Source organism: Bombus pyrosoma, linkage group LG10 (genome assembly GCF_014825855.1).
Source record: "Bombus pyrosoma isolate SC7728 linkage group LG10, ASM1482585v1, whole genome shotgun sequence".
NCBI classification, from domain to species: Eukaryota; Metazoa; Arthropoda; class Insecta; order Hymenoptera; family Apidae; genus Bombus; species Bombus pyrosoma.
In genome coordinates this window covers 9,083,968-9,103,934 of record NC_057779.1, presented here as the reverse complement: position 1 = coordinate 9,103,934, position 19,967 = coordinate 9,083,968, and the positions used below count along the sequence as shown (strand labels likewise).

The 19,967-nt window shown below is 34.9% G+C and overlaps 3 protein-coding genes across 14 annotated transcripts; all 3 read right to left on the bottom strand.

Moving 5' to 3' along the window:
- Positions 1–1,673: 1,673 nt before the first annotated feature.
- On the bottom strand, positions 1,674–4,622 carry LOC122571887 (immunoglobulin-binding protein 1). Of its 4 annotated transcripts, none has more exons than XR_006318283.1 (6): positions 4,399–4,622; positions 3,845–4,183; positions 3,348–3,745; positions 3,023–3,264; positions 2,496–2,669; positions 1,674–1,857 (listed from the first exon to the last, which is right to left on the bottom strand). XR_006318283.1 is itself a non-coding variant. In XM_043736180.1 (5 exons), exons 1-4 carry the CDS (start codon positions 4,534–4,536, stop codon positions 3,054–3,056), a joined length of 1,086 nt encoding a protein of 361 aa, XP_043592115.1. In that variant the 5' UTR covers positions 4,537–4,622; the 3' UTR covers positions 1,674–1,857; positions 3,023–3,053. The 4 variants fall into 4 exon arrangements, 2 of the variants coding, with proteins under 2 accessions (XP_043592115.1, XP_043592113.1); XR_006318282.1 differs by having other exon boundaries at positions 2,496–2,657; XM_043736180.1 differs by lacking the exon at positions 2,496–2,669.
- A 145-nt stretch (positions 4,623–4,767) lies between these two features.
- On the bottom strand, positions 4,768–11,918 carry LOC122571883 (zinc transporter 2-like). Of its 7 annotated transcripts, none has more exons than XM_043736169.1 (9): positions 11,047–11,918; positions 7,832–7,888; positions 7,308–7,552; positions 6,711–6,827; positions 6,447–6,595; positions 6,152–6,303; positions 5,827–6,034; positions 5,499–5,739; positions 4,768–5,408 (listed from the first exon to the last, which is right to left on the bottom strand). In XM_043736169.1, exons 1-9 carry the CDS (start codon positions 11,166–11,168, stop codon positions 5,263–5,265), a joined length of 1,437 nt encoding a protein of 478 aa, XP_043592104.1. In that variant the 5' UTR covers positions 11,169–11,918; the 3' UTR covers positions 4,768–5,262. The 7 variants fall into 7 exon arrangements, with proteins under 7 accessions (XP_043592104.1, XP_043592107.1, XP_043592108.1 ...); XM_043736172.1 differs by having other exon boundaries at positions 11,630–11,918; XM_043736173.1 differs by lacking the exon at positions 11,047–11,918 and adding an exon at positions 9,647–10,950.
- Positions 11,919–12,070: 152 nt separating this feature from the next.
- Positions 12,071–19,833, bottom strand: LOC122571870 (UDP-glucose:glycoprotein glucosyltransferase). Of its 3 annotated transcripts, none has more exons than XM_043736134.1 (24): positions 19,661–19,833; positions 19,056–19,266; positions 18,749–18,984; positions 18,488–18,670; positions 18,247–18,419; positions 17,899–18,094; positions 17,574–17,787; positions 17,273–17,493; positions 16,963–17,184; positions 16,509–16,867; positions 16,185–16,428; positions 15,892–16,077; positions 15,563–15,821; positions 15,359–15,467; positions 15,084–15,269; positions 14,781–14,987; positions 14,310–14,702; positions 14,120–14,134; positions 13,710–13,887; positions 13,450–13,632; positions 13,066–13,341; positions 12,869–12,985; positions 12,632–12,773; positions 12,071–12,498 (listed from the first exon to the last, which is right to left on the bottom strand). In XM_043736134.1, the coding sequence occupies exons 1-24, from the start codon at positions 19,682–19,684 to the stop codon at positions 12,452–12,454; spliced, it is 4,581 nt and encodes a 1,526-aa protein (XP_043592069.1). In that variant the 5' UTR covers positions 19,685–19,833; the 3' UTR covers positions 12,071–12,451. The 3 variants fall into 3 exon arrangements, with proteins under 3 accessions (XP_043592069.1, XP_043592071.1, XP_043592070.1); XM_043736136.1 differs by lacking the exon at positions 19,661–19,833 and adding an exon at positions 19,399–19,542; XM_043736135.1 differs by lacking the exon at positions 14,120–14,134.
- Positions 19,834–19,967: the final 134 nt, after the last annotated feature.

The window sequence follows — 19,967 nt, the reverse complement described above, 5'->3', positions numbered from 1 at the left end:
TTTGTCGCATAATCTTGCGTTGTTTGTCTACGGACAAACCACGTAGTGCCATCTATTCTCACATGCCCCAAGTCGCTGTTCCTTTCGCCTTCGGTAGATGGCAGCACATGGTTTGTCGCACAATCTTGCGTTCTTTGTCTACGGACAAACCACGTAATGCCATCTATCCTCACATGCCCCAAGTCGCTGTTCCTTCCGCCTTCGGTAGATGGCAGCACATGGTTTGTAGCACAATCTTGCGTTCTTTGTCTACGGATAAACCACGTAATGCCATCTATCCTCACATGCCCCAAGTCACTGTTCCTTCCGCCTTCGGTAGATGGCAGCACATGGTTTGTAGCACAATCTTGTGTTCTTTGTCTACGGACAAACCACGTAATGCCATCTATCCTCACATGCCCCAAGTCGCTGTTCCTTTCGCCTTCAACAGATGTCAGCACATGGTTTGTTCGTAGAGAAAGAGCGCAGAATTGTGCGATAAGGACACGAATATATACTATTAGACAAAGGAAGCGATACTGTGCAATAAAGACAGAGATATATCTATTGTTAAACGAAGATAGCGATAGTACACGGCAAAGATAAATAATACGAGCAATGCTAGACGAGAAGGTTTTGCAACGTGTGAATTTCATTAGCAAGAACTGTTGCGTCAAACATGGCTGTTCTAAGAAATGATTTGTTGATGTTTTTTTAATTTTCTTCCAAACACAATTTCAAATACAACTTTTAAAATACAAACTTTGTGGCATGCAAATTAAGTAGAAATAAGTTTTCAATTGTATAAGTGTTCAATTGAATCTGGGCTTCCAGAATTTCTGCTCGGACGATCTAGCATACAACATAAATCTTAGGCGACGCCAAGCTGTCCAACGCGCCTAATACTAGACAACTCTCCATCCAACATTCATTTTTCTTCCGTCCCACTTATGTAAATATTTATATATACACATATGTAGCTTTAAGACAGATTGTAAACGGATTTGTAAACGTAATTTATAAGAATTTCATAATAAAAGTATAGCAAGACTTACATCATTATGTATATACATTTGGACTATTGTATTTTTCCGCATATTAATTATTTTTAAGTAGAATTGAATAAATTATTAATGGGTAGGAATATCATGAGACGCACAGAGTTAAGCTATATTATTATTAAGTTATATTAATATTCGTAATAGAATTTATACAATTTATATAATTTGTACACTGTACATTACTGAATTACTTCAATAAACGTTAATTAAAGTTAATCAACAGTTTAATCATTTCATTGCCTGCCCAGCTATCGTAGAATGGCCAATCCTAATCCTTTAACGAGAAGCAAGGTGGCGGAACAAGCTCTAAAATTCGAATCACGAAAAATAGCCTTTATCACCATTAAGTTCGCGTAATTTGCGGTGAATGGGTCGTTTTCTAAAATTCCCGCTGTTATTGGAAATGACATCACATTCCAGAAATTTGCCGAAATTTAAATTTTTCGAGATTTCGAATCAAGGTTTTCGAAGATTTCGTATCAGAAGAACATGACAGCATAGGAGTTGATACAATTTTTACGATTCCTGGAATTTTGCGGAACCGTCTTGGGTGATCTTAATTATTTCCCAATTTAAATTTTTGTTTTTTTGGGATTTCGGATAGTGAAAAATATAAATAACAAGATTGTAAAATGCTGTTAAACTATTCTGATTTATTGAAACTCTTTTTAAATACATTTTGTATAATTATTCTACAATTAACAATCTCATTATTGATTTGTATTATATAATGATTTCTAAGAAGATCATTGCTTGTTTGTTGTTGCTGGCTGCTTGTAGTATCTTGGATGTTGTTTCTGCTCTCAAAACAGCTTTTCTGTAATGAACATAGAGAAAGCAATTTATTCCTAATGTTCAATTAAAGTTTTAAACAGTTTTTATGTTTTTTCATAAAGACTATCACCAATACTAGTGAGATTACAAGTTTTAAGAAATATGGTAACTAAAAATCTCTATCTAGGAAAATCTTCTTTATTAATAGCTGAGCATTGAAGTAAATTGTTATTGTCTTTATCTGACTTATTTTTTAAGGGCATTACATGAATTCTCAAATCGTAATAACTTTACACATATAGTATATTAACAAGAGTAATACTACAGATATAATACCACAGAAGCATTTTTATAAATGTAATTATGTATATGTGAATGAAAGGGATATCTCCAAAAAAAACTATTTTGATAACTATTGGGAAAAGATAATCATACAGAGGCTGGTACATTCTACTATAACTGCAAGATATTCTATAAAATTTACTTTGTAGCATGTTGTTTTTGTGAAAATATTAGAATATGAATTTCATCATAATGTAAATTAGTAAATGTAGAAATAAATAATCACGATTAGACTCTAGATATTGATGCAAATTCACAATTTTTGAGAATACAATTACAAAAGTAGAATCTCAATAGGAAATTGTTTTATCTACCAAGTATTATACGAAATACTCTTACCATTTTCATGTCACTTGAGTGTGTATCCATGCCAGTATATATGTATAATGTCACGCTCATATATTATCACGTTTATTCTGTCCTTAGTCAATGCTTCAAACATTCAAACCTTACTTTCGCTCTTGCCAATTCCCAATCACGATTAACCATTAACTTACTTGTCTGTAACATTGACTTTTTAATTATAACTAGTTAAAGAATACTAGTTTATGACAATCGCAAATTGACGTGAATCGTATCTACGAGGTGCATGTGATTCTTGTTTAAGAAAGAAAACAGAATGTCTAGCGAAGATACATAGAAAAGTGAAAAAGCAAAATAAAATAGCGATTTTTCTAAAAACGCATAATTCTTTTATTTTAAATTATTATTACGTAACGGATCGCAATATTACTTTAAACAGTATACCATCTTTATCATCTCTTAATGCAAATGGTACCGATATGATGTTACATAGAAGATCAAAGGAGGGAGAACATATAAACCTTATGTACTAGCGTACTCTTAATATATATATGTATACATACATATATATAATATAATAGAATTTTTTCATGTTCAACTCCTATTAGCACGGTTGCCCCATCCTCTTCTGTGTGTATCTTTATATTCATCCATGGCACGTAATTGTCTCAAGGTTTCTGGATCATCAGCTTCGATCATGTCCTCTTTTTTGATATCATCTTCTTCATTATCCATTCCTTGTCTGTTTACTAAGTCTTGCAAGCATTTTGAATTTGTTTGTTGCTGTTGCGAAGGATCGGGCCAGCTAAGATAAAAATACATTGAAATATTTGTTAAATCTTAATTAGTTAAAAGCATTGATGTACAACTGTACAACTTTCTACTTACTCTCCTTCTTTTACTCGTTGATCATAAAATTCTTGAACAGTAAGAACAGGTAAACTAGGATAACCAACTCCAAACACCTTTTTCTCTACTTCATCTCGAGTGATAATAATTGGTTGCAGTTTTGGAGCAGGTGGTTTACGTTTTTGCGAAATCTGGGTGGACATGGTTCCAGATTTTCCCATGTTTTTCATATGTTCCAAAATTGGCTTTTCGGCTGCTAACGAGTTCAGTTCTTCTATTGTCAAATTTACGTATAATTTGATAAGCATTACGAAATATTCTCTTTTAACCTCATCATCTATGTTTGGATTGGACAGACTTTTCTTCAAAATTTCCAAACGCGATTCCAACTCTTTTTGCTCTTTGAATCTCTGTAGTTTCGTGTTTCGTCGATTTACCTACAAATATAATACATATGCATGTAGCAGATGTATCATTATGAAGAATATTTTAACAGTAATGATCCTCAGAGATCTGTAAACCTAGAATAGACTTACCATTTCGGTAATTAATTCAGCATTCGTTCGAACTCTCTCGGATACGCTTTCTTTCTCACGCTCCGGATTAATATCGGGCACTTCGATGTTGGTCAAACCATAAGTCTTAACGCGTTTCAAAAAATCCACGAAATAAACTTCAGCTACGTTAACGATGTGCATTCGATCGTCTGCATTACAAATTTTTGTAGCGAGTGTACCGAGGAACGCTGGCAGTAAAAAGTATTTGATGTTTTCCGTAGCCACTTCTTCGAAACTTTCATTTTGGCTAAACATATCGACTATAGAAACTAGTCTTGTAGCTTGTTCTAACATATTCATGGTACGTTTGATATCAGACTGGCATATAGCAAAAAGAAATAAAAAACATGTATTATGTATGTATGTAGGAAAAATATAAACTGTTTGTGCACATTTAAAAATTTGTGATATTTAATTCGAGTGCAGGATGTTTATGAACAACTGTATTTCCGATCAAAATTTGGAGAAACGCAATTTGGGGAGCAAAGAGAAGATCCTAAAAAGAATTATACATAATTGTTGACAATTAGTACCTGAACTTTGGAACTGTTGGTAGGTTCGTCTGTTTTATTGATATTATTAAATAGCTCAAACGCTTTGTCGAATAATTCTGATAACGTTGCAACATCTCTCCCGTCATTTTCTGAACTCGACAAATTTTCTTCCGACATAACTATCGTTTTGACAGCTATCTCTGATACGTAACGAAGATTAAAAAGGTTATGTATGATTGTACAATCGTACGACGCAAAACAAGCATAACATCCTGAAGTTGTAAGCATAGCGTAATCAACTTCGATAATAAAAACAAGATATGTATCGATATGTTTGGCGGTTTGATTCAAAGTGTTTCAATCTGAAAACGATTCGATGTCAGGATATAAATAAATTAAACACAAATCTCTTCTTTTAATCTATTCTTTTTTCTCTCTCATTTTAGTTTTATTAACATATGTTTATACGATTATTCTTTGTTTACCAGTTTCGAAGCGAGTTTAAATGTAAATACATTCTCTTTCATGATTATATGATTACATAAGTTGAGTACGTCGTTAAAAGTCATATTTAAAATAAATAAACATAATTTCTATATTAAGAAAATAGAGAGAGAGAGAGAAGGGGGGAGAGAGAGACAGTAAATAATTGTTCCACTAATAGGTGAAAAAATAGTTGTATCGATTACAATATTTATAAGTAATTGACATCCTTTGCGAGGTTGAAATATCTTCCCTATAGATTTTTTAATCGCAGTAGAATGTATACTTGAAACAACAGGTTGCTTCCGTTTTTCATAAATTGAGCTATTTACAAATGGTACGAATCTCTTATGATCCAACTTCATGTGTATAAAGACTGAAGGGTAGCTCAAAAGTATGCGTAACTCAAAAAATTTACAACTATTGCGATAATGCCTTGCATTGTTTACAATTTTCCATTCGTTCATCAAATTCTTCTATTTGAAGCGTCATTTCGAAAAATTTGTACTTATCGTGAATATTTCTAGTAGCAGTACGCAGTATATTGTGAGGACTCGCACCTGGTTCTTCATTGGAAAAAATGAAAAAGAAAACAATTTGTTTAGACTGAAACAAAAACTGAAACTGCTAATGAAACAAGAGCTTGATGCGCTTACTTATTGCAAGATGCGCGGATAATGCGGTTTTATCCAGCGAAAGCGCCCAGATACGAAGATTGTGCACCTTCATCACACCTTCGATTTGCATAAATGTACTCTCCACTTGGGAATATTCAAATCCTTTTGGAATTCCTTCCATTAAAACGTTCATCACGTCTTTGATTATTGCAACCGTGGTTAATATCACCAACAGTGAAAAGAGGAAAGTGCAAATTGGATCGACTATGCTCCAGCTTGGCTGTAATTGTTACCAGTGTGTATTAATTTCGCGTTCATGAGAAAATGTTGGAAAAGCTATTGTGTACATATGCATATATAGCTATACCTTGAAATAAATAACCAATGCTGCAACGAAAACCCCTATGCTTTGTATGAAGTCTCCTAAAACGTGAATAAAAGCAGCTCGAACGTTGATATTTTTCCTCTTGTGGGACAGATTTTCCTCATCGAGTCTCTCGCTGTCTATATGTCGATTTGGCTTGTCTGAACCGTGTCCGTGACTATGACCATGCTCATGCAGCGATAAACCCATTCTGCAATATAAAAATTGTATCGATGTTACTCAAAATGTATTACATCGCGACTGCGATTGATTTAATCTGTCAGTTCCAACGATCGATAGTTTCAATTGAATATAATATATCACTAACACTAGATTTACCGCAACGCCAACGCCAGAGGTAATCAACATGACGGTGGTATCTAGTTGGAAACTTTTGTGAATTATTCTCTCGACTGCCAGATAAAAAAGAATTCCAGTAACTACCCATATTAGTAAAACCGACGTCAAGGCTCCTATCACCTGCGAATAACGATGAACATATTATTGATGGTGTGCGTACGTGCATACGTGCGTGTATATGCGTTTGCTGGCAAGAAACGAAAGAACGAGGGTAGACAATGGAATAATAATCAATTTTGAAATAGCAAATCTTTTACACCTACTTCCGCTCGATACCATCCAAAAGGCATTTTTTTCGTCGCCGGTCTACTAGCTACCCATATCGAGAATAAAGAGATCATAAACGATGCAAAATCGGTTAATAGATGCGCAGCATCTGTTGCGATCGCCAAACTATTTGATAGTACTCCACCTGAAAAGCCGAGCGATCGTTCCATTTAAAAATAATCATTAGTTTCATTTCTTATCTAATTTTCGCGAACATTTATCGTACAAGTATTTCGCTCTTACATCTACATGATGATTACCTACGATTTCTGCTATCATAAAAATTACGCATAGCGTACTAGCAAGCAGTAATTTCTTTCTTGCCTTTTTATCGATCTCTTCGTCTCTTTCCCTGTGACAATGGTCTCCCGGCACAGCTAGAAAAACATTTAACAGAAAAATGATAAAGATAAACTTTTTATCAGACATCCACCTGACAGAATTTTAGTCGGAAGATAAATTTCGGGACAATACAATCGCTGTGATACAGCAAGACAAACACGTGAATATACTAAAACTACGCTAATGTTCCGATTGAATTAGCTACCGGCTTTATAAATCTTCTTTTTGAGAGGGAATGTGACTGGTTGAGGTGGAAAAAAAGTCGATTTTGTTACATTAAACGTTGCTTGATTCACATACACGAGCAATAATGTTTATGTGATCAAATCTGAAGGATTAGGATGCAAGGTAAAATAAAGAGGGTAACTTGTAAAGGTAGGGTGATCTAGAAATTGATAACGCTAAGGAGCTGTAGATAATCGATAAATCCATTTAATATTTTAAATAAGAAGATAGCCTCTATAACCGATCGCCTGACTGGAAGTCGATACGATCTAAATTTGGAAGAATCTTACTGGAAGGAGTTTGTTGGAAATCGGCTCCGCTGATGCCGGTAGCGGTGGCAGTAATTGCAGTTGCGGCTGTTTCGGTAGTTTCATCGACCGATGTAGCACCGCCCTTCACAACCGTACAACAACCAGAAAGCTTGCCGTGCACGCAAAAGATCACCTTCCTCGACGAGGTCTCCTCGTTCTCATCCATCTCATTGTTATTCGGTGGAATGCTCGTCCCATATCCGTATACAGCCTTGTCTTCGAATCTAACCAGCAAACAAAGGAACCAATTGATTTCTGTCTTTTATCGTGCTCGTATGTTGTTGCAGCCACGTGCAATAAAACAGAGTCGATGAACGTGGCAATCACGTACGCGATCAATTCCGTGGAAATGGTTTCTGTCAAGTTATGGAACGCGGGACTCGTAATACATTCTGGTTTCTCTTCGTTTTCATGATATTCTATACCGTTATCGTCCATCTGTCTTCGTCACTATTATTTGCACACGATTACCAATTAGATAATTGAAACTAAACTATTCTTACGATCTTCTGGCCCGTAAAGTTTTCCTCTCTCCTTGTTTTCGTTCACGCGGAAGATAACTGCAAACGAACGTTAACGATTACAACCGAATTTATTATCATACTTAATCATTGCTTGATTTCTATTACATATAATCTAAATCGGAGATTTATCTCACATACGGATTAAGTCGAAAGTACGAAATAGACGGTTCACGGTTTTCGTTAGAAAATCGAGGAGGATAAAAAAAAAAAAAGAAGAAGGAGAACAAGAGAGATATAGAACATTCCAGACGCGTGTGAAGGGGGCTTAAGGCGGTGGAGCTCGATCGCTTAATCCCGCTTTGGCCCGATCTGTGTCGAGCGTCCCTGAACGCGTTATCGTGAGAAAAAAATTTCATTGTCGTGAATAACTTTTATGTAGATAAATCGAAGCAGAAATAGATAGATACGCATTTGCACGTTTCTCTTATTTCGATCGTTTGCTGAAAAATCCAGCATTATATCCACGTATAGATATTATACATACATAGACCGATAGAGAAATATCGTTGTTTACTATTGTTATCAATTGTTTATCGATCATGATATTTCTTATCCTTTTTTGTTTTTTTTTTTGTGTGTAATTAGTTAAAGATTGCCGCCTAAAATTCAAAGGGGAAAACTTGCGCGAGATAAGATCGAAAGTGGGAGAGCGCGGCGCAAGCAATTCAGGAAGAAAAGTCGGTGATTAGGTGGAAACTCCCGTTTACGTGAGATCGCGCGTGATCCTCTTAACGATCGTTATCGTTTCTCACGTAGCTCGCTATCTAACAAGATATCATCGAGGATAACATGTGCAAATGCGCATTCGTTAAATCGTTATCCGTAAGAATGACTTCTCACGACAAAAATACTACGATTCCGGCTAACAGTAATGCCGTGTGCAAAATCATTCGAACCGGACGAACACGTTTATTCAGGACCGTGTTATACGCGACGTATACTTCTAATCACACTGATTGCTTCTTTCAATTATATTTGATTGGATTGACTTCCGGTATTTCTTGTATTCTTGTCTAATAATACTAAAAATACAAAATGTTAAAGATGAATAAAATTTTTTGTAACGACATGCGTCTATTTGCTCGCCAATTCGCTTTTCGAGTTATCTCAAAGTATTACCATTCCGAGATTTACAATTTACAACGAGATTTACTGCAAATATAGCTAAACGTCAGGTGATCATGGCCGACTGCGCATAAATAACAAACGTACAGTCGCATCTCTGTCACGTTCAAATAACTAAATATTTTTTCTTCTTTGCGATAGATAGATGAACGAAATTCACTTCCTGCTTTATAGTATAACATACAGCCTAGCTGTCAAGACACGGACGCGCCTTCGAATTTGATTTTATCGGTATCAAAGTTATGGTGAGTTGAGCATGTAGAAATGATGTAAGAGAAAAAACAGGGAAAAAGTGATTTAAAAAAAAAACAAATAATTGCTCGAAAGTAAACGGAATAAGTGCTCGGAAGTCGTAGAATTTTGATAGGAGAATTTAGCGTAAGCAGAGAGGTCGAATGTTTCTCCTATGTGACAGAGTGGTCGAGAGACTAAATAATTAATATCGTTGTCCATTTCTTTAATGAAAGATGTATTTTTGGTAAAAATCATTTGCCAGGATACCGCGACGATCTTTGTAAGAACGAACGTGTAATCATAGCGCGCGGTAGGCTGCGCGACGACGTGATGCGACGCGGTGAATTTATTAGGTGGGGAGAGGTGGGAAAGGCGATTCGATCCGACCAGATCCGAATCGATCCGATCGAATTCGAAAGGGATGTTCGAACTCACAGCTTGATCCTTTCCTCGTCCATGATCCTCGTGCTGCGGAGGACTGCGTGTATGTGTGTGTGTGCGTGTGCGTGCGAGCGTGCGGTAGACAGCAGCGCTGATCGTGAGTGCAATGAACAACCAAATCAATTCACCGTTCGGTAGATCGATCAAAAATATGTTAAAGAAAAGCAAAAGGGAGAGAAAACGAAGACGCGACGTCGCGACGCGGCGCGGCGCGGCGCGATGGTCAAACCGAACCGATAGGTGCTATACGAAGCGATGCAACTCGTGGCGTAGCGAGGCCAGGTGAGCCGACCCGGGGCAACAAAAAACGGACGCGACGCGAACATACAACCGAAAGTGGCCAAGTGTATTAAGTCCTCGGCCGATCAGAGATACGTGAATAGTCCGTGCGCGCGTCACTAGTTGTACGAACAACGCAAACCGTTTGCCACTTCATCCCGTCTTTTAGTAGAAAACCCACTGTCCAGCCTCGTCCGTTTGTTTTACCAGATAGCTTAACTCTCGATCAGTTTCTCCTCGGCTCTTCCTCTCTTTTCCTCTTGCTCTTTTCCACGCTATCCTTCTCCATTCCCTCCCCCACTTTCTGCTTCAAGATCGCTCTCTACCGATTTCCTTCCTCCTCTTTCACCCCTTCTTGGCTCATCGGTTCCCCCACTTCTCGCTTCCTCTATCTGTTTCTGCCTTTCAAACTTCCTATCTATTTGCCGTTCATTCTATCTTTGTCGCGCTTTGCGTACGATAGCCTCGTGCCTCGATGTATCGCGCTTTCCTGTTTCTGTTATTTCCTGACGTAGCGTTTGTTACAATCAACATTGTAACAAACTGTCATGGTTCTCCGAAATTTCTATCATTCACCGATCTGATCTATCGATTGTTCGGTGAGACAGATGGGCTCGAAAGCAATCGCGATTGGAACTTTGTTCGATCGATCGATCGTACTCCGTCTTTCCGTTTTTATTCCTTTTTCCTTGCCTATAAGATTTCGCTCCATTTGATTTCTTGCCCTCGATTTCGATTATAGAAACGAATCTATTGGTAAACGCGCGTAAAAAGTTCATGATAAAACAGTCTGTAGCCGCGGGTCGAGAAATTCGCATTCGCAATTCATTTAAGTTGCGACTTTCCTTCTGATGTTTGAGAACTAACGATCGTTTTACGAGTCAAGTGTATAGAAAAAATCCAATTTTTTGAAACTCATATTTAGCCAATTATTTTTGAAATACAAAACCGCTTTTACTTAAATTGGAATAAACAAAATTTGAGCTTCAACAGAGTCAGCCGTATTCTCGACAAGTGTACAATCTCTTTTTCAGCGATTAATTCAATTCCAGTTTATAACGCGCAAGTGTTGTACATTATTTCTCGTTGTATTTAATCACATTGTAATTACTTACTTTTTGCAAAGAAAATCTCCTCGAGGTAAACGTGTGTTCGATGATATAACTTCAAAAAACAACAATGTACCTGTGCGTACATGTGTGCTTACAGGATCCTTTCTTTCTCTCCTCTTTTTCATTCACCTTTCAACTTTTGTCGTAAGCAAGATGAACTCGAAAATAAAAGTAAATCGTCATTAGGAAAAGTGCGAAAGACTCGTTTTAAAAACCATTATACCAGGACTTTATCGAATGAACTTCGAAGAAGGAACTACGGAAAACTAAGAATATGCTTTTGGAATGCGAACGAATGTTAAAAATCGTTAATGCCAAAACATATTGTTAAAAATAAGGAAAATAAAAAAGATGAAATGAAGAGAAAATGTCCATCGAACCTCTGCATTAAAAATTTATATGAAAACAATTGTGTCGTTAATAAACGTAAATATTAACTCGATACGTTACTGGTTAAATTATCGTTTCATCGATTGATCACCTCTTATATATATTTTCATTGTAAACAATTTATAGTTACAGAAACGTACATACTTATAAGCCTCAAATTCTTATAAACATTAAAGGATAAAATGAAATTACGTACGATATATGATTTCTTCGAATAGCTTTATCCATTCTTGTGACAAAATGTAGGTTCTTTCTCTTAAGTCTTTAATACAAGTCTCTAATACAAGTATTTCTTCCTTTCGATTTCACCGAATAATACGAATAATGTAAACAAGAAGACATTAACCGCTATACACGTCGAAAAACTTGACTCGACCGTACACCGCGCTCGATCTATCACAGTTGTATGTTTTTCTATCGACGAAAGATGTCATTACTAGGCAAATAAGATGTATTCTTTCGGAAATGCTTTCACTTTATAAATCAATCGATTGATCTTTTTTTCTCAGAGTAACAATTTTGATATACATGGACAAAAATTGTGAAAAATTTCGTATAAAGTCGAACGTTTTCTTATTCTATGTGCAAGAGAAAGCATTCTCATCCGTCGAAGGAACGTGTATTTATAAAAGATACCTTACAAACGTTACAAGTTTATTTTTTACAACTATAAAGTAGACAATACAAAATCACAATCGTGTTAACGGCACGGCCATAGTTGTCCGGCTACAGTTAACTACTACGATATTACGATAACAACGATCCATTTTCAAATGGCTGAATGTTTCGCTGAATTTCATACAATCAGTTGCAGTAATCTATTTCACCCTGCAGCGTTCGATATTCGCGTGTAAATGTATCGCATTCTTCTTACTTCCTCGGCATTCAAAAAAATCACGCGTCACTGCAACAATGTGCTTGTATATATTGAAAACGAAATTTAACTAGTTCTGGAAAGTTATTCGTAAAACTCTTCTCTTTTCTTGATCGATTTCCGTACAATTCATACCATTTCTGCTTATAATTCTTCGTGCTTGGTAAAATCTTCCACATCTTCGAATGTTTCTAAAATAAAAGAGGACAAGAAGAATTGATAACAAAATTGATATATATATAATATTATTGATATGTATAATGTTGCGAGAAGCATTGGTAAAGTATTGGCTATCGTTGTTTAATCGATGCGTTTAATCAATACCATTTTCTTCCTTCTCCGTTTGTCTATTCTCATTCTCCAGCTTCGTCTGTAAGGCTTTTATTTCTTCATCATAACCTATCCATTCCGGTAATATACGTACAGCAGCTTGTAATTTAGCTTCCTTAGTCATTGGATTATTACACTGCGTGATGCAAAGATCGAACAATATGTTTAAGTTTACGTTAGAAATGTATTATCAACTAAATGTAACGAATCTATAATATAAACTTTATTTACCAAGTCTATAGTTTTGGCATATTTCTTGGATGCATCGTCGCACCAAGTCTCACACCATAACCACTCTTGCGGCAGTGATTTAATGCCCACTTGATGAATCATGTTATTGGGGAGATCCTAAAACGACGCGCTAATTTGTAATCGTTATATATTATTTAATCGAATCATTTCGGTATTACTGTTAGTATCGTACGAACTTGGTCCAAATTAGACAAACTATTAGGATCTTGGCTCAATGCTTGATACTGTCCCCTTAATCTGTCTCCGGCTGCAATACGTCGGAATCGCTTCAAATCTACCACGTACAGAGCACTGATGTGATAAGCACGGCCCTGTAAATGATTTCGCCAATAACCTTGTTTCCAAAATCGAAATCCGTCCATTTCTTTCCTGCTGTCACAGAATGGAGTGTATGCATATGGCGCGCCGCCAAGGTCCATGGTCGCCAATTCTTTTAAATCTGCCCTTACAACCTAACATAATACAATGTTATTACGATCGTACAGAAGTAACAGTAGTAACAGCAAAGATAACAAAAATATTAATGATTTACAGTAATTGCTTGTACATAATTATTATACCTGATCAGCGTCAACGAATATTATCTTTTTAACGTTTAAAGGGAACAGCACATCCAAAAATAGTATTTTGTAACCCCATATGGTTCTTTGCTTTTCAGTTTGTTGATGGAGCCAGCGAGGCCATTTGTATTGTACCAATTCATATTCAAAACCATATTCCTTTGCCATATGTGGTAAAAAATCCTAAAATGAAGGAAGATTTGTTGAAATATGTCGTTTAATTTATTTATTAATTCCACTTCATGAACGTAATCGCTTACTTTTAACGTTGGTGATAGATAATTCTTCAGAAACCAGAATTTGACGGGACTTTTGGTATGCTTTATAACGCTTAACATCATAATTTTCAGAAATCTTTCATACAAGTGTCCAGAGGCTAAAGAGAAGATATTTAATTTTTCATCCTCATCGTCACTATCGTCTGCTGTCGTAAATGTCCTAATTTCGAAGAGAGCGATAAAATTAGGAAATGGAAGAAATTCAACTGTTTTTTCGTTGAATTTCAGGAAGGTATGTAACGTGATTGAATAACCGTACAACAAGTGTTGTATTCAAATGTATAACACACGTTTAAGATGCGAAACAATTGGTAAAATAATTATGTATCTTTACACATTACGAGCAATATACGTTATACGCGATAATGTTTAAGTAGTTGTTGAAAGCTTACCAAAATTTGGAAAAGCTAAAAAGAGAGAGAAAATAAACAGAAATTAAAGTTAGAGGATCGCCTAACACGATGTGTTAAAAATATTTCATATCTTTATGTATGCTTAGTGCCAACGCGAATTTAAAGCTATTCTAAAAAGGCGTAGCCGACATATACCTATACAAAAGCGAACAGTGCAAGTTTTATTTACCTAGAAATAGAGTTCCATAAGCCAGAATTTTTATCGTCTTCCGATAAAAGATCCATTCCCACCTTGTCCGGCTTTTTCGATACTTTGACTTTCAACACGTGACTTCTGAGAGAACTTATAACAACTTTTACGTCATTGCCGTTCTGTAAAACATCTTGACCACCGATAGTAGTAAAATCATAGATTTCCGCCGACCGTCCTTGCCGCAAACGCAATATCCATTCCCCTGGGTTTGCTTTAAGCTGAAAATATCCTAAGTTCGCCATTACTATAGTGTCCACCATTAATGGTTGCTTTTCCGTTCCCAATGTGATTTGTAATCCACGAGGTGGATTTCCGATTACTGCTTCGAAACAATGACCTTCAAGAAGTAAATGCTCTAATTCAAATTCGCTGTAAAAAAGAATTGTGGATATACAACAAGCACATTTTAATTGTGATCTATAGTTTCTTCCAACGCGATACACTTACCTGTGCACTCCAATTGCCACATTATCCAATTTAATATTGTCTAAATCGTACACGCTCCTAACTACTTCCACTAACCAATTTTCTGGCGCATGAATATACTGTGTCAAAAGAGATGATCTTGGTAATTTTGTAAATTTTGCCATAGCCCCATTAACACGTCCGTCGGGGGTGAATTGTAACTGAGGTTTGAACACGAAACGATAAAAACTGAAGTAACATAAATAAAATGCATAAATATAAAAGGAATAGCTCAATGTAGTAACATAATTTCGTATAAAATTAAAAGAACAGTATACAATATACCTTTTCAACGGCATATCGCTATTTTTGTCCAAACAGTTTAAAAACACTTTAACGTTACAGTTTAAAGATTGTTGAAGCGTTTTTAAAATCGGACCCAATTTTTGTGCGCCGCGAGATACTGGATCAACGATAGCAATCAAGGTAAATGCCACTTCATCCGAATTTGTTGCTGGAACCTTTATGGCGCTAGATATATTAACAATTAGAATGTTAGGGATCGTTTAATTGTTTAAGCTCGCTCATAAAAATTATTTTTTTACCATTTCCACACTCACCTATATTCATCACCGTGAAATGGAACGTGAAATCTGCTCCGCGTTTGAGGGTGCGATGCTAACAAGGATGTAATTTTCATTATCATATCATCAGTGATTTCGTTTTTTTCTGCACAAAAGATCATTACAACATTGTATCATTCAAATAACATAGATACCACAGCTACATCATATGTATATGTTATCATAGATTAACTTCCGTACCATACTCATCATTTTCCAACAATTGTCCCTTTATTAATATTTTGAACAATTTATCATCATAAGTACTTTGACTGAATCTTTCCAAAAGCGAAAAATCTTCGCTTGTAAATTCTTCGCCCTCATCTAAAGGACCAATTAATCGTCCATTACACACGATCGCTCTAACTCCTTGTTGCAGGTTTAGTACCGTTTTCACGTACTGGCGATGTACAAACAATTCATCGGCTTGGTTTTTCAATTGTTCTTTTACAGCCTCCTCCTAATTTTACGATAATTTGTTAAATATTTATTAGCATTGCCAAATTTTTTCGTAAAAAAAAAATAATTACCTCTATGTTAATTTTGCCGTTAGCAACATCTTCTTTAATTATGTTACGAATAAAACGTATAGCCTTATCTACCGGCAGGCTATGTAACGTAGCTAGAACTATTTGATTAATATCAATTGTATTATCATCATTAGTACCGTCGAACGGATTAACGATTACACTAATTCTGACATCTGCATTCGAATCCTGAATCATAATCATCGCACAATTATATTTAAATATTAATGGAAATAATTTACTTAGTTACTTTATTGTACAACTCTGTGCATAAACAAGCAAGAAAAATCACTTACTATGTATTCAAGTGCCTCGCGTAATAATTGTCTCCCTTCTGCATCATTTAAATTTGCTACAACCCAAAAGGTATATAAATGGTGTACACTTGTGCGTCGTGTTACGTATATATAACGCATTCTATCCATCAACCATGTTGACAAATCCTGAGGACTCCATTTATTATAATCTTTATCGTTAGGTATAGTGCCGATTAAGTTTAACCATGTGTGTTTCTCCGGTTTTAATATTCGCTCGTTCAAGCTATAACAAGTGGATAAAGATAATAAACGAACTGAAATCGCAAGGATCACATTCGTGAATTTTTAAATAAAATCTCATACCGAGGCATAACATTTGGTTGATTCATAATATAATCGACTACATCATCTCCTTCGGTTATTTCTCCTCGATACACTGCTTTTTGTAATGCAGGCGTTTGTGACATGATCGTAGATAGAACAGCTTCTTCGAATGAGTTGGCGTTCAATTGTTCGGCTGACAAAGGTACACCATTTAGCAAAGCTTGCGGAAATTTTTTAAAACCAGATCGTTTTACGAAATCATTAGCTAAGTGACGTCCTACGTCATATTCAGATTCTTCACCGAGGATATAATTTATGTTAGCAGACGAATCTTGCACTTTTATTGCTTTCTTTACATCTTCTACGTCTGGACCTTCTGGACCAATATAATTTCCTAACTAAAATTATACATCATGAATTACAAATATCGTTCATTTCATATATATGATTAATGAGACTACACAACAAATGATCGAATACTGTGAGGCCTTACGTTTATCAGAAATTGCAAAGCATGTTCCGATCCTTTAGTTTCCGCAAAGTAATGATATGCATTATTAACGGCAACACTAGCATCAGTCAATCCAGTTATAGAAGTATTGTAATTCGTTACGAAAACAAAACCTACTCTTAATGGTGCGGAATGTAGATATAAAGATTGTGCTAAAGTTATCAAAGGGGTGGATTCTCCGCTTAAAGGGTCGATAATTAATACCTATTGAAATATACAATTTTTAAATAGATTTGTATCTTTACAATTGTCTAACATTACATTGTAATCTGGATCATCAACGTTTACAAACCAAATTGTACAAATTTCTTCTAATATTTCTAAGCATGCCAGGAAAAGTTGGTCTTAATAATTCTGTTAACGACGACGACCATCTCCCGTAAGCTGAATCCTGTTCGATATCGTTTACCCAAATTATTGCCGAATCTCTTATATCCATTGCAAATTCTTGTTTATCCATGTTAGTGGACAAATCCAAAGCCAGCAATGTACTCATCTCCTTGTTACTAAATCCTATAAATGAGATGTTCAGTAATGTTATAGTTCATTTTGCATTTAACAAGTTATTCCTAACAATACAACATGTGTCGTACCGATTTTACGAAGAGATTCCATTACTCTTAATTCGCTTCTTAATGATTCTAAAAGACTAAGCACATCTACTGCTTCTAGATCAAAAAATAAACCATTAATGAAAAGTGCAGTATCTGTAGGTTGTATATTTAAACTTGTAGAAAACATTGCTTGATTGAGTTTCATTTCTTTCTTCATTTCATTATTCACTTTTGTTCTAATTAAAGATTTCGCCTTCAAACAAATTAGGATATTATCATTAATAGGAAATACTAAACAACATAAAATAAAAGCGTAAAATGCCCGCAACGGGATCAATAATATGTATTGTAAAAAAATATTTACTTGCATTGGAAAATTTTGCGAAATATCCGTCAAAACATTAATGGCTTCGTTTGTAGGAGAATTCATTATCCTTTCAGCCGCTTGATGACTTAATTCTTGAAACTGCCACACTTTTAGAGCACCAATTTCATGACTGGTTTCAAGTAAATGAGTTTGTAATTTATCCAGCTCTAATTGCTTGTCAGGGTACAAGTTTCTAAAACGATCATACCAAATTGTAGTAATAAAAAATGAACGGAAAAATAGATAAAACGGAATAAATGAAAAAGTGAAAATGTATATATGCTTCAGAATTAATACTAACGTGAAAATCAAATTTATATGCATATTAAGATATAACCACCTTACTTTAATGTTACAAAATTAATTCCATCTATTTCTTCTGCACTATCATTTGTGGTCTCTGAGTCTTTTCCTGCATTATCTTTGATATCCGAATCATCTGTTGCTTTATATTCTGTAGACTTCATTTGCAGTTCTACCCCATATCCCGATAAACGTACATTTTTGTCTATTCTGTCCTGCATAGACCATAATAAAAGACACTAAAAGTTTGTTTTTACTGTTACACCAGGTATAATTACAATACCTTTAAATAATGTCGCAAAATATAATTAATTCCTCTTTTTTCTGTAAGACTTTTTAATTTGTTATGAAAATCTGAGAATTTTGGTGTTCCAATCTGACCATACAATATAATAATTTTTTCTGATTGCTGAGACGTATGATAACGATGATCTACACTATATGTATCTGGATGTAACCAAGTATCCTATGTAATAAGTGATAAAATACATAAATGAAATCAATTAAAATAGATACATGTATCAAATATTTACACGTCACCTACTTGACTAGCTAGTTCCTCTAATTCTTCTAAAGAACAAGTAAACACTCCACCGACATCCACTACATTATAACAATCAAAGATGGAAATATTTTTATTTTCTGCCATTTGTGTGAACATCTCCACTCGTGCCGAATAAATTCGTAAAGACAGACCCAATTTCATTAATGCTACCTCTGATTGAGATAAATATTTTTCAGCAAAAGCAATAACAGCATCGTAGTTCTCTTTTTCTGTAACTACAAAAAGGAAAACAACATGAAACTATATTGTTGCTAATTTAATGAAGATTAACATAGATGAAAATTACCATTTCTTAAATCATAATTGGCAAAAGCATCTATGAATTTCCAAAAATAACTTGGATTTTCATCATTTAGATACTCAGCAGCTTCAAGAGCTAAGGGTGTTTCTTTCCATTTTGCATCTATTAGAGTGGTTACATATTTATTTACCCTTCTGTCTGCTTTAATGTATATCACACACAGTAGTAAAAAATAAGAAAATATAATTAACCGCATCTGCAAATAATATCAAAATTATTAATAGTGGGAAAAGTAGTAGTAAAAATGTAAGAGGTTCGATAAGGTTGAAAAATATGTTTCAGCGACAATACTGTTATATTTAGAATTTGAGAAGAATAAAAGTTATACTTTTGATTTGCTATACAATGAAATAGCCGAACTTCTAAACGTATCTATTATACGTTACGAAGATATGTTTCTATCATTATATTCAAATAATTGATAGATCAAAATGATACAACTTCCTATTCATATAGACGTTAGACTATCGAATAAAATGAAAAAAAAATGTAAATAATAAAAATTATTAAAAATAAGAATAATATAATTAACAGATTTTTATGATGTCGTAGCATGGAAGAAAAGGATTCTTTTAATGAAATTTGCATACCTTTAAATTTACCATGAAACTCATATTACAGAAGAATTGGATAACGATAATAGCCAATCCATGCAGAGCACGTGCGGTAAATATCGTACTGGTGAAAGAGTTCGGCTACGTAAGCTACCTTTAAGTTTATACGTGGTAATACGTAGTATTAGTATGAATAGTAATGATTATTATACTCATAGCACACATTTACAGATTTCACAAACTAGATATGACAATTTATTAAAATATGCTATCAGATATCAGTAATATATTCCTTTTAAAGAAAATGAATGATTTTCAAAAATATATTACTTGCAAACTTTTA